Source organism: Salmo trutta, chromosome 19, assembly GCF_901001165.1.
Source record: "Salmo trutta chromosome 19, fSalTru1.1, whole genome shotgun sequence".
In the NCBI taxonomy this organism is placed as follows: Eukaryota; Metazoa; Chordata; class Actinopteri; order Salmoniformes; family Salmonidae; genus Salmo; species Salmo trutta.
The window spans coordinates 9,506,580-9,521,360 of NC_042975.1; the positions used below are offsets into that span (position 1 = coordinate 9,506,580).

Genomic DNA, 14,781 nt, shown 5'->3' on the forward strand with positions numbered 1-14,781 from the left:
AGTGGCTCCTTGGATACCAACTGTATGCATTTGTGATTTGCTATGACAGAGGTGAAAAGCTTAGATGGTTTTTGTACATGTTTTGTGTGGCTAGGCTGAGCCTGCATCTGTTTTCAGTGGTACAACAACACATGCTTTGGAGCCTAATGGCATCACAGGAATGTGAGAAACTCTGAAAATGTATGTTCCAAACATGGATGACTTGGTTCCTCTCTTAATTTTTGGTAGTTTTGAAAAAGCTGAGGAATGAGATCGCATCACCATCACTTTTAATATGCTCAGGGAAGTGCTGTTTTGGAGGCGCATGTTGCTTCAACCGTTTTGGTTCCAGTTAGTGTTGCAGTTGAATGTTCTACATGTTGTGAATGTCAGAGCTGATCTACATACTGCAGTTTGCTTTACAACTCCAAGTCACTGACCCTCAGAAAATCTTCTTGTTATGTACAGAATTCCAGGGAGTGACAAAGTGCATCATTTGGTCAGACCAGTCACCTAGTAATGTCAGTTAAGGGTCTAGGCTGATCTACAGGCCAGACAAGCCTGTCTATAGAGACACACTAATCTCTGATAAAGGTCAGATAAAGTTTACGTACATTAAATGGACAGGTAACCGTGCTATAAATTCTCGGACAACCCAAAGATTCCTAGATGCCCTTCCAGACTCCCTCCACCTACCCAAGGACGTCAGACTACAAAAATCGGTTAACCACCTAACTGAGGAACTAAATTTAACCTTGTGTAAATACCCTCGATGCAGTTGCACCCCTAAAAACAAAAAACATTTGTCATAAGAAACTAGCTCCCTGGTATACAGAAAATACACGAGCCCTGAAAGCAAGCTTCCAGAAAATTGGAACGGAAATGGCGCTACACCAAACTGGAAGTCTTCCGACTAGCTTGGAAAGACCATACCGTGCAGTATCGAAGAGCCCTCACTGCTGCTCCATCATCCTATTTTTCCAACTTAATTGAGGATAATAAGAACAATTCAATTTATTTTTGATATTGTCGCAAAGCTAACTAAAAAGGAGCATTCCCCAAGAGAGGATGGCTTTCACTTCAGCAGTGATACATTCATGAACTTCTTTGACGAAAAGATCATGATCATTAGAAAGCAAATTACGGACTCCTCTTTAAATCTGCGTATTTCTCCAATGCTCCGTTGTCCTGAGTCTGCACAACTCTGCCAGGACCTAGGATCAAGGGAGACACTCAAGTTTTCTTAATACTATATCTCTTGACACATTGATGAAAATAGTCTTGGCCTCTAAACCTACAAGCTGCATACTGAATCCTATTCCAACTAAACTACTGAAAGAGCTGCTTCCTGTGCTTGGCCCTCCTATGTTGAACATAATAAACAGCTCCCTATCCACTGGATGTGTACCAAACTCACTAAAAGTGGCAGTAATAAAGCATCTCTTGAAAAAGCCTAACCTTGACCCAGAAAATATTTTAAAAACTATCGGCCTATATCGAATCACAAAATTTGAAGAAGCTGTTGCGCAGCAACTCACTGCCTTCCTGAAGACAAACAATGTATACGAAACGCTTCAGTCTGGTTTTAGACCCCATCATAGCACTGATACTGCACTCGTAAAGGTGGTAAATTACATTTTAATGGCGTCAGACCAAGGCTCTGCATTTGTCCTCGTGCTCCTAGACCTTAGTCAGTCCCTCCAGGATCGCATAATTCAATGCAAAATCAACCAATCAGCGCATATTATGCGAGAGCTCTCAATTTCGACCAATTCCCGCACTTTTAGAGCATAAAAGGGTCCAATCAAAAGCGGGTTCGTAATTTTGACCAATTACTGCACTGTTACCGTGGAAAATGGCCCAATCCAACAACACGTCAACAAAGTTTTTTTCCCCCTGGCCTGTCGGCGTATTAATGGGCGAAGATTGGGTTGATTGTTGATGGCTGACAGTAGAGGTCGACCGATTTATGATTTTTCAACGCCGATACCGATTATTGGAGGACCAAATAAGGCCGATACCGTTTAATTGGCGGGTTTTTATTTTTAAAATGTTATATTTTTTTTTTTAAATTTACATTTTTTTATAATAATATAAATTACAACAATACTGAATGAACACTTATTTTAACTTAATATAATACATCAATAAAATAAATTTAGCCTCAAATAAATAATGAAACAAGTTAAATTTGGTTTAAATAATGCGATAACAAAGTGTTGGAGAAGAAAGCAAAAGTGCAATATGTGCCATGTCAGAAAGCTAACGTTTAAGTTCCTTGCTCAGAACATGAGAACGTATGAAAGCTGGTGGTTCCTTTTAACATGAGTCTTCAATATTCCTAAGTAAGAAGTTTTAGGTTGTAGTTATTATAGGAATTATAGGACTATTTCTCTCTATACGATTTGTATTTCATATACCTTTGACTATTGGATGTTCTTATAGGCACTTTAGTATCGCCAGTGTAACATTATCGCTTCCGTCCCTCTCCTCGCTCCTACCTGGGCTCGAACCAGGAACACATCGACAACAGCCACCCTCGAAGCAGCGTTACCCATGTAGAGCAAGGGGAACAACTACTCCAAGTAGTTGCTATGGAACCCTGACCTGTTCACCGGACGTGCTACCTTGTCCCGGACCTGCTGTTTTGGACTCTCTCTCTCTACTGCACCTGCTGTCTCTAACTCTGAATGATCGGCTATGAAAAGCCAACTGACATTTACTCCTGAGGTGCTGACCTGTTGCACCCTCGACAACCACTGTGTGGTTATTATTATTATCTGACCCTGCTGGTCATTTATGAACATTTGAACATCTTGGCCATGTTCTGTTATAATATCCACCCGGCACAGCCAGAAGAGGACTGGCCACCCCTCATAGCCCGGTTCCTCTAGGTTTCTTCCTAGGTTCTGGCCTTTCTAGGGAGTTTTTCCTAGCCACCGTGCTTCAACATCTGCGTTGCTTGCTGTTTGGGGTTTTAGGCTGAGTTTCTGTACAGCACTTTGTGACATCGGCTGATGTAAAAAGGGGCTTTAAAAATACATTTGATTGATTGAACTGTCCCTTTAGGATAGCTAGACAGAAATGTGGATTCTCCCTCTTTAGAAGTACAGTTTGTATATCAGTGGTCCCGTGTGGCTCAGTTGGTAGAGCATGGTGCTTGCAACGCCAGGGTTGTGAGATCGATTCCCACTGCAGACAATTCACTCAGGATTCGAGGAATTCACAACTCTGCCTCTGTGTTTCAAGCATTGGGTTTTATATTATATGTAATCCAATACCATTTAAAATGTTACATGCAGATTCATTTAGGATAATGGCATTTAACTTCGGGATCGGTGTCCCTTCCACGGGACGGTTAAGCTAACGTAGGCTAATGCAATTAGCATTAGGAGGTTGTAAGTAACAAGAAAATTTCCCAGGACATAGACATATCTGATATTGGCAGAAAGCTTAAATTCTTGTTAATCTAACTGCACTGTCCAATTTACAGTAGCTATTACAGTGAAAGAATACCATGATATTGTTTGAGGAGAGTGCACAATTTTGAACATGAAAAGTTATTAATAAACAAATTAGGCACATTTGGGCAGTCTTGATACAACATTTTGAACAGAAATGCAATGGTTAATTGAATCAGTCTAAAACTTTGCACATACACTGATGCCATCTAGTGGCCAAACTCTAAATTGTACCTGGGCTGGAATAATACATTATGGACGTTCTCTTGCATTTCAAAGATGATGGTACAAAAAATACAAAAGAACAGTTGTTTTTTTCTTTGTATTAACTTTTACCAGATCTATTGTGTTATATTCTACTACATTCCTTTCACATTTCCATAAACAATAAAGTGTTTCCTTTCAAATGGTACCAAGAATATGCATATCCTTGCTTCAGGGCCTGAGCTACAGGCAGTTAGATTTGGGTATGTCATTTTAGGAGAAAATGTAAAAAAAAAGGGAGTAATCCTTAAATATTTGAGTAAGGGGCTAACAGATTTACTGTAGGGCTATGTTAGTCTTTTTTCATGCTTCACTCTCAAGAATTAGCATTTGGTGCATGGCATGAGCACTCACTATGCTCTGTTACATAAAGTCCCCACTGAGATAAATACTGTCTCCAAGACAGGCCTGTTGTGGCAGTAAAACAATGGTGCCTGTGTTCCTCCTCCTGAAGAAGGTCCATAAAGGCCTGGTCCCAAGCCCTACCAGACCCTCATCCAAAGCTGATTTGGCCTGGAGCTGCACTGCACTGTTCTTTTTCTCTCTTGCTTTCTCTCGCTCTCTCGCTCTCTCGTTCTCTCGCTCTCATTCTCTCTCGCTCTTTCTCGTTCTCATTCTCTTTCTCTCAACCAAAAAAAACGTCACTTTATTTGCTTCAGTGTTGACTTCCCCTTTAACTGCTTATCCCTGTCACTATGGCGAATGAGAGGTCAGGTTTATGGATGATGTTGATTCTATTGTCAGTTTTCAATTCAAATGACCCCCGACCATGGTGTAATGTGGGAAGCCAAAAGTGAAATGATATCCACACTTTTTTTAGTTGGTGAATGCCAGTGTATTAAAGTGTCCAATCGTGTTGTGTTCCCCCTCCCATCGCCAGATGAGAATGGGAAGGACCAGGGCATCAACGTGCGTCAGAAGGTGAAGGAGATGGTGGAGTTTGTTCAGGATGACGACCGGCTCCGGGAGGAGAGGAAGAAGGCCAAGAAAAACAAGGACAAGTATATCGGCGTGTCCTCAGACAGCACTGGAGGAGGATTCAACAAGAGCAGCTGTAAGTGTCTCCACACGGGAGGGAGAGCAGATTATCTGTGTAAGAGAATGTGGTACGGTCTCATTTCCATGCTCTCACAAATCTGTCATTCACCTCTAGTCCCTGTTTCTGTCATTCACCTCTAGTCCCTGTTATTCACCTCTAGTCCCTGTTATTCACCTCTAGTCCCTGTTATTCACCTCTAGTCCCTGTTATTCACCTCTAGTCCCTGTTATTCACCTCTAGTCCCTGTTATTCACCTCTAGTCCCTGTTATTCACCTCTAGTCCCTGTTATTCACCTCTAGTCCCTGTTATTCACCTCTAGTCCCTGTTATTCACCTCTAGTCCCTGTTATTTACCTCTAGTCCCTGTTATTCACCTCTAGTCCCTGTTTCTGTCATTCACCTCTAGTCCCTGTTATTCACCTCTAGTCCCTGTTTCTGTCATTCACCTCTAGTCCCTGTTATTCACCTCTAGTCCCTGTTATTCACCTCTAGTCCCTGTTACATTAATGTACCTCTAGTCCTTGTTACATTAATGTACCTCTAGTCACTGTAATTTACCTCTAGTCCCTGTTACTGTGAGTCTTGTTGCAGGTCTCTGTCTGCAGTCTCAGAAGGCTTCCAGAATATCGCTCCTCTATGCCTTCCTCTATTCCCCACAGACCTCTTCCTCCCTCCTCTCACGCTGCCTTCTCCTCCTCATCACTGATCTGTTGATTAGAGCGATTTTCACTCCGGGGCAAATCATGTCTTCTCAGATCTTCATCAGTGAGATTTCTGATCATGTTTGTATGAGAGAAACCTCAACACCTCACTATGTAACAGAACAGATCTGTTTTTGATTCGCTGCTTTCTGATCTGCTATTCCCATATCTAATCAAGGGCGAGTCCCTTGCCATTTCATTAGGATTCGGTTGGAGACAACTGATTGAAAGGCTTTATTTTCATGCGCCTTTGATTCCTGATATCTTTGATTTGCTGCTGTGATTTCCCACTTCATTAGTCAAACCAGAGTTCCCATTTGTCAATTAATGATGTGGCAGGGGGGAATTATTTTTGTCGCACAGGATGAAAATAGCACTGCGATGGAGACATTCGCATAGAGATGCTCGCTCTGTTTCAGCAGACATACTGTAGCTGTGCAGTGCTTGTGTTGGCAATGGGCCCATCCATTTTCAATGCAGAATAACCAATTATCTGTTGCACATCTTAATTGGCATTCCAGATAGATGCTGTGCATTTCCACAACGGCTCTCATTATGTTAGTGAAGTGAGGCTCACTCAGCAAAGCTACAAAACACGTTAATGGTACCAAACCACACTTGATTTTTCAGAATAAACCCGTAAACCCTGTTTCCCCCCTCTCTGCCCCTCTCCTCCCCTCAGCGGGGGAAATGTTTGACTCCGAGCCCAAGGGGAAGTGGGATGAGGACTGGGACAAGAGCAAAGGAGCCTTCCCCTTCAGTGAGAAGCTGGGAGAAATCAGCGACAAGATCGGCAGCACCATCGACGACACCATCAACAAGTTCCGCAAGAATGAGAGGGATGACTCGCCCGACAGAATCAGGTATTCCTGAGTGTATTGAAGAGAGGGATGACTCGCCCGACAGAATCAGGTATTCCTGAGTGTATTGAAGAGAGGGATGACTCGCCCGACAGAATCAGGTATTCCTGAGTGTATTGAAGAGAGGGATGACTCGCCCGACAGAATCAGGTATTCCTGAGTGTATTGATGAGAGGGATGACTCGCCCGACAGAATCAGGTATTCCTGAGTGTATTGAAGAGAGGGATGACTCGCCCGACAGAATCAGGTATTCCTGAGTGTATTGAAGAGAGGGATGACTCGCCCGACAGAATCAGGTATTCCTGAGTGTATTGATGAGAGGGATGACTCGCCCGACAGAATCAGGTATTCCTGAGTGTATTGAAGAGAGGGATGACTCGCCCGACAGAATCAGGTATTCCTGAGTGTATTGAAGTGCAAAAGGCCAAACACGTTCCTGGAGACCCCAGGGGGTGCACATTTTGGTTTTTGCCCCGAAAACTACACAGCTGTTTCAAATGATCAACTCATCAGGCTTTGATTGTCTGAATCAGCTGAGTAGTGCTCGCACACAAAAAAATAAACGTGGACCCCCTGGGGTCCCTGGGACCAAGTTTGGGAAACACTGGCTTAAGTCAATACTTAAGTTAATTTCCCAGCAGCATACCACCCTGCATCCCACTGCTGGCTTGCTTCTGAAGCTAAGCAGGGTTGGTCCTGGTCAGGCCCTGGTTGGGAGACCAGATGCTGCTGGAAGTGGTGTTGGAGGGCCAGTAGGAGGCACTCTTTCCTCTGGTCTATAAAATCTCCCAATGCCCCAGGGCAGTGATTGGGGACATTGCCCTGTGCAGGGTGCTGTCTTTCAGATGGGATGTTAAACGGGTGTCCTGGCTCTCTGTGGTCACTAAAAGATCCCATGGCACTTATTGTAAGAGTAGGGGTGTTAACCCCGGTGTCCTGGCTAAATACCCGATCTGGCCCTCATACCATCACGGCCACCTAATCATCCCCAGCTTCTAACTGGCTCATTCATCCCCCCTCCTCTCCCCTGTAACTATTCCCCAGGTCGTTGCTGTAAATGATAAAGCTGTGTGTGTGTGTGTGTGTGTGTGTGTGTGTGTGTGTGTGTGTGTGTGTGTGTGTTCTCCCCCCAGTGAAAACGAGGAGGACAGGGTATCACGGAACGGCCGGCCGGGGTCAGGGAAGCTGTCAGAGTTCAGAGACGAGGTGGAGACAGTTACAACCACGAGCATCCAGATCAGCCATGCAACGGAGACCACCACCACACGCAAACGGGGCGGCGTCCGCTCCAAAACCGTGGACCTGGGGGCCGCTGCACACTACACAGGGGACAGGGGCAGGCTGGACGCAGACAACGTAAAGGTACCCCTGACCTCCCTGTGTCTCACTCTGACCCCTGACCTCCCTGTATCTCACTCTGACCTCCCTGTATCTCACTCTGACCTCCCTGTATCTCACTCTGACCTCCCTGTATCTCACTCTGTCCTCTCTGTGTCTCACTCTGTCCTCTCTGTGTCTCACTCTGTCCTCTCTGTGTCTCACTCTGTCCTCCCTGTGTCTCACTCTGTCCTCCCTGTGTCTCACTCTGTCCTCCCTGTGTCTCACTCTGTCCTCCCTGTGTCTCACTCTGTCCTCCCTGTGTCTCACTCTGTCCTCCCTGTGTCTCTCTGTCCTCCCTGTGTCTCACTCTGTCCTCCCTGTGTCTCACTCTGTCCTCCCTGTGTCTCACTCTGTCCTCTCTGTGTCTCACTCTGTCCTCTCTGTGTCTCACTCTGTCCTCTCTGTGTCTCACTCTGTCCTCTCTGTGTCTCACTCTGTCCTCTCTGTGTCTCACTCTGACCTCCCTGTGTCTCACTCTGACCTCCCTGTGTCTCACTCTGACCACTGACCTCTCTGTGTCTCACTCTGTCCTCTGTGTCTCACTCTGTCCTCCCTGTGTCTCACTCTGACCTCCCTGTGTCTCACTCTGACCTCTGACCTCCGTGTCTCACTCTGACCTCTGACCTCCGTGTCTCACTCTGACCTCTGACCTCCCTGTATCTCACTCTGTCCTCTCTGTATCTCACTCTGTCCTCTCTGTATCTCACTCTGTCCTCTCTGTATCTCACTCTGTCCTCTCTGTATCTCACTCTGTCCTCTCTGTATCTCACTCTGTCCTCTCTGTATCTCACTCTGACCTAGCCTACTACTGCATGTCAACAGAAACTGCTTTTGAAGCCTATAGAGACACTGTTGAGTTGTCTGCGGAATCTATTTTCATCTTTGAGTTTTTCTAGAGACTGAAACACAAGATGGTTATCTCCCGTGGGACAGAAGCAAGCTGTGTTTCATCTCTTCTGACTGTCTAATGACATGATAGAAAAGGATGGCAGCAGTACCAGTGAACAGGAAGAGCTCCTGGGCTGCCTTATCCAAACTGTTTCTAGACTAAATGACATGGCAGCAGTACCAGTGAACAGGAAGAGCTCCTGGGCTGCCTTATCCAAACTGTTTCTAGACTAAATGACACGGCAGCAGTACCAGTGAACAGGAAGAGCTCCTGGGCTGCCTTATCCAAACTGTTTCTAGACTAAATGACACGGCAGCAGTACCAGTGAACAGGAAGAGCTCCTGGGCTGCCTTATCCAAACTGTTTCTAGACTAAATGACATGGCAGCAGTACCAGTGAACAGGAAGAGCTCCTGGGCTGCCTTATCCAAACTGTTTCTAGACTAAATGACATGGCAGCAGTACCAGTGAACAGGAAGAGCTCCTGGGCTGCCTTATCCAAACTGTTTCTAGACTAAATGACATGGCAGCAGTACCAGTGAACAGGAAGAGCTCCTGGGCTGCCTTATCCAAACTGTTTCTAGACTAAATGACACGGCAGCAGTACCAGTGAACAGGAAGAGCTCCTGGGCTGCCTAATCCAAACTGTTTCTAGACTAAATGACACGGCAGCAGTACCAGTGAACAGGAAGAGCTCCTGGGCTGCCTTATCCAAACTGTTTCTAGACTAAATGACACGGCAGCAGTACCAGTGAACAGGAAGAGCTCCTGGGCTGCCTTATCCAAACTGTTTCTAGACTAAATGACACGGCAGCAGTACCAGTGAACAGGAAGAGCTCCTGGGCTGCCTTATCCAAACTGTTTCTAGACTAAATGACACGGCAGCAGTACCAGTGAACAGGAAGAGCTCCTGGGCTGCCTTATCCAAACTGTTTCTAGACTAAATGACACGGCAGCAGTACCAGTGAACAGGAAGAGCTCCTGGGCTGCCTTATCCAAACTGTTTCTAGACTAAATGACACGGCAGCAGTACCAGTGAACAGGAAGAGCTCCTGGGCTGCCTTATCCAAACTGTTTCTAGACTAAATGACACGGCAGCAGTACCAGTGAACAGGAAGAGCTCCTGGGCTGCCTTATCCAAACTGTTTCTAGACTAAATGACACGGCAGCAGTACCAGTGAACAGGAAGAGATCCTGGGCTGCCTTATCCAAACTGTTTCTAGACTAAATGACACGGCAGCAGTACCAGTGAACAGGAAGAGCTCCTGGGCTGCCTTATCCAAACTGTTTCTAGACTAAATGACACGGCAGCAGTACCAGTGAACAGGAAGAGCTCCTGGGCTGCCTTATCCAAACTGTTTCTAGACTAATGCTGCTCTCTTGTGGCAGCTTTAGGAAGTGTAGCACCATGTTTTATTCCAACTCTAATTAAAAGTGAACAGCTTGTGTGAGTGTCCTTATCTCATTCTCTGTGTCCTCTTCAGACGTCTGTTAGCCAGTCTTCAAGCAGTGGCCTTGCAGACCTTCTTATGGTGGACGCTGAGTCCAGTCAGACTGCACCAGCAGGTAAGACCTATCACTCACTCATTTAATGAACCAGTCAGCCACAGTGCTATACACATATTGAGAAGAGGTCGCTGTATAAAGTGATAGCACTCTAAAGTAAGGTGGCTCAAAGCCATAGAGATGTAGCTCCTTCAGAATCACCAGGGACAAGAGGGGAGGGAGCAGGCAGGCCTAACATGCCAAGATGTCAGGCAGCCTAGGGAGAAAACGGGAGGAGAGGAGAGGAGAGGAGAGGAGAGCATGGCATGGCCAGCTGTCTGAGACTGAGCCAGTGTTTGCTGGGAAGCGAATGCTGCATGTTCACACACACAGAGCTGCTGCGGTCCCTCGTGTCATTGCCTTCTCCAACCAAAAGAGCTCGGGCCTGTCTCTCACGCTCAGCCATACACTGGGAGGGAGGGAGAGATGGAGGGGAGACAACATCCTCCTCTCTTCCACTGATACTGTTCTCTCTCTCTCTCTGTGTGTGTGTGTGTGTGTGTGTGTGTGTGTGTGTGTGTGCGCACCATCCAGGTGGAAGTTCAGACCTCATCTGTGGTTTTGCTGACTTCTCCTCCCCAGCTGCCTCAGCCAGTCTCCCTTCATCAGCCGGTACGTCTCAGTGCTTCCCCTCTCCATTGTCTGAACAGTATCTGCTGTCTGTATTACAGCTTCAATCTGAGGCAGGCCACTTCCCAATAGGTCCAGCAGAAAGCCTTGCGTTTCATAAACCTGGTAACAGCTTGTGAGGGGAAAAGTGAAGAGGTGAACAGCCATGCCACAGAGGTGTTTAGGGGGAGTCCCCCCTCCCGTCCTTCTCCTGCCCAGGGGTTTGTGGTTGCGGCCCACGTGATGGTGGAAGTGAAGGTGGTGTAATATTGATGTGACTGGGATGAGACCAGATGGAGGCCCTACCTGCTGAGCCTTATGAGGACAGACACACGTCAGCTCTCATTTCACACAGCTCATGTCCCCCAGCCTCCACCCTGTGCTCTGTGATGGATGGATGGATGGATATGTGGATGGATGGATGGATGGATATGTGGATGGATAGATGGATGGATATGTGGATGGATGGATGGATATGTGGATGGATGGATGGATATGTGGATGGATGGATGGATGGATATGTGGATGGATGGATGGATATGTGGATGGATGGATGGATATGTGGATGGATGGATGGATATGTGGATGGATAGATGGATGGACGGATGGGAGAAAAGAGAGAAGGATGGCGGGGAGATGAGAGCCCCCCAACAAGCCTTTGGCAGTTTATCGGCTATTGTCAGAGTCCTTCTGGATGCGTGTGTGTGCACGTCCACATGTGGTCCCGTGCAGTACCCTCTGGTTCTGGTTTGTGGTCCAGTGCAGTACCCTCTGGTCCTGGTTTGTGGTCCCGTGCAGTACCCTCTGGTCCTGGTTTGTGGTCCAGTGCAGTACCCTCTGGTCCTGGTTTGTGGTCCAGTGCAGTACCCTCTGGTCCTGGTTTGTGGTCCCGTGCAGTACCCTCTGGTCCTGGTTTGTGGTCCAGTGCAGTACCCTCTGGTCCTGGTTTGTGGTCCCGTGCAGTACCCTCTGGTCCTGGTTTGTGGTCCCGTGCAGTACCCTCTGGTCCTGGTTTGTGGTCCCGTGCAGTACCCTCTGGTCTTGGTTTGTGGTTCTGTGCAGTACCCTCTGGTCCTGGTTTGTGGTCCAGTGCAGTACCCTGTGGTCCCGGGCAGTACCCTCTGGTCCTGGTTTGTGGTCCCGTGCAGTACCCTCTGGTCCTGGTTTGTGGTCCCGTGCAGTACCCTGTGGTCCAGTGCAGTACCTTGTGGTCCCGTGCAGTACCCTCTGGTCCTGGTTTGTGGTCCCGTGCAGTACCCTCTGGTCCTGGTTTGTGGTCCCGTGCAGTACCCTCTGGTCCTGGTTTGTGGTCCAGTGCAGTACCCTCTGGTCCTGGTTTGTGGTCCAGTGCAGTACCCTCTGGTCCTGGTTTGTGGTCCAGTGCAGTACCCTGTGGTCCTGGTTTGTGGTCCAGTGCAGTACCCTCTGGTCCTGGTTTGTGGTCCAGTGCAGTACCCTCTGGTCCTGGTTTGTGGTCCCGTGCAGTACCCTGTGGTCCTGGTTTGTGGTCCCGTGCAGTACCCTCTGGTCCTGGTTTGTGGTCCCGTGAAGTACCCTGTGGTCCTGGTTTGTGGTCCCGTGCAGTACCCTGTGGTCCTGGTTTGTGGTCCAGTGCAGTACCCTCTGGTCCTGGTGTGTGATCCCACTGGGCTGTGTGTGCTGGTACTCCCCTTGGGGCGATCTCTGTTACCTTCACTGTTCACCTGCTACCTGACAGGGTGCAAAAACTCCCCTTTACAGAAGAAATGGGACACGCTTCATGCCTTGTTCATTTCTCTTCAAGTTTTTGCAAATGCTGAACACTGTGGATAATGAAATCTTCACTCGTCTCTCCTTAGGGCCAGGGTCCAGTGGGAAGGGTGAGTTTGGGGATTGGAATGCGTTCTCCAGTCCGCCGGCCCCCACCCCACCCTCAGCTGACTTATTTGACCTGATTGGCTCCAATCAGACCTCCCTCACCACCTCCCAAAGCATGACCTTCTCCATGTGTGGTACCCAGAGTGTGGGCGCCGCCAACACCGGCCTGCCCATCTCCAGATCACAGGTACAGGTGGCTCACAGGACTCCTCCTCACTACATGAGCCATTGTTATAGATGGAAGTGCCTCATTATCATGGAAGAGGTCTAGGTTGTGAATACAAAGGATGTACATTATATATACAAAAGTATGTGGACACCCCTTCAAATTGGTTGAAACTAGAGGATTCGGCTATTTCAGCCACACCGTTGCTGACAGGTGTATAAAATCGAGCACACAGCCATGCAAACTCCATATATTAACATTAGCAGTAGAATGGCCTTACTGAAGAGCTCAGTGATTTTTAACGTGGCACCGTCATAGGATGCCACCTTTCAGATCGTCAAATTTCTGTTCTGCTAGAGCTACCCCGGTCAACTGTAAGTACTGTTATTAAGTGTAAATGTCTAGGTGCAACAACGGCTCAGCCGTGAATTGGTAGGCCACACAAGCTCATAGAACGGGACCATCTGTCCTCGGTTGTAACACTCACTACTGAGTTCCAAACTCCTCTGGAAGCAACGTCAGCACAAGAACTGTTCGTCGGGAGCTTCATGAAATGGGTTTCTATGGCCGAGCAGCCGCACACAAGCCTAAGTTCAACATGCACAATGCAAAGCGTCGACTGCTGGTGTAAATCAGTCACGCTTCACCATCTGGCAGTCCGATGGACGAATCTGGGGTTGGTGGATGCCAGGAGAACGCTACCTGCCCCAATGCATAGTTCCAACTGTAAAGTTTGGTGGAGGAGGACTAATGGTCTGGGGCTGTTTTTCATGGTTCGGGCCTCTTAGTTCCAGTGAAGGGGAATCTTAACGCTACAGCATACAATGAATGACATTCTAGACGATTCTGTGCTTCCAACTTTGTGGCAACAGTTTGGGGAAGGCCCCTTCCTGTTTCAGCATGACAATGCCCCGTGCACAAAGCAAGGTCCATACAGAAATTGTTTTTCGAGATTGGTGTGGAAGAACTTGACTGGCCTGTACAGTACCCTGACCTCAACCCCATCGAACACCTTTGGGATGAATTGTAACACCAACTGCAAGCCAGACCTAATCTCCAAACATCAGTTAGCTCACCAGCTCTTGTGGCTAAATGAAAGCAAATCCCCGCAGCAATGTTCCAACATCTAGTGGAAAGCCTTCCCAGAAGAGTGGAAGCTGTTATAGCAGCAAAGGGGGGGACCAACTCCATATTAATGCCCTTGATTTTGGAATGAGATGTTGGACTAGCAGGTGTCCACATACTTTTGGTCATGTAGTGTAGCATCTATGGGCTTTCATATTTTCATGTAGTGTGATTTGTAGGATAGATGATTGTGATAACCTGGCCTGTGTTTTTGTGTTGTCTCTTCTTTGGGTTGTTGTAGAACTTTGGACCAATGCAAGGGGGCTTATTGCCCCAGCACATGGAGCTCCAGAAGCCCTGCCTCCCCCCCACATGGTCAGACCCCAGCGTCAACATCAGCCTGGACTTCCTGTCTCCTGATATGCAGATGACCACCTGCAAGCCCAGCCTCAACAACATGTTACAGCAAGGTCTGTTATTAACTCACTGTCATCACTTATTTCTCTGTGTTGACCGTCAACTCACTTGTAATGTGAATTTCTATGTTTCTAGGCCCATGGAGATCTAACTGACAGTAATATCACCATATTTGTCATTTCAGATCCCCTGCTTTCAGGAGTCCAGCCGCCTGTCAACCTGGCTCAGAGTTTTGGAGGCCTGAATCTGAACATTCAGGCCACAGCCACACCCATCAGACTTTCCACCAACCCCGTGATGCCCGCCAGCGCCATGGGCCTAGGCATGCCCCACACCATGGCAACGGGTACCATGGGGATGGGCGCCATGCGAATGGGAGGAGTGCCTGTCAATCAGGGAATTATGGGAATGAACATGGTTGTGTCCCCCGCAGGCATGGGCCTGCCAGGCACCCTGGGTATGCCAGGCACCCTGGGTATGCCGGGCACCCTGGGTATGCCAGGCACCCTGGGTATGCCAGGCACCAACTTCGGCAACTTCGGGAAATGA

General features: G+C 47.6%; 1 protein-coding gene across 1 annotated transcript in view; it reads left to right on the top strand.

Annotated features, from left to right (window-relative positions):
- LOC115155066 (clathrin interactor 1) overlaps positions 1–14,781 on the top strand; it is a 38,212-nt gene extending 23,431 nt beyond the window's left edge. The window contains exons 5-12 of the mRNA XM_029701858.1: positions 4,585–4,758; positions 6,127–6,307; positions 7,439–7,667; positions 10,058–10,139; positions 10,653–10,730; positions 12,566–12,771; positions 14,117–14,285; positions 14,417–14,781. Coding sequence (XP_029557718.1) covers positions 4,585–4,758; positions 6,127–6,307; positions 7,439–7,667; positions 10,058–10,139; positions 10,653–10,730; positions 12,566–12,771; positions 14,117–14,285; positions 14,417–14,781 — 1,484 coding nt within the window. The remainder of the gene's footprint in view (positions 1–4,584; positions 4,759–6,126; positions 6,308–7,438; positions 7,668–10,057; positions 10,140–10,652; positions 10,731–12,565; positions 12,772–14,116; positions 14,286–14,416) is intronic.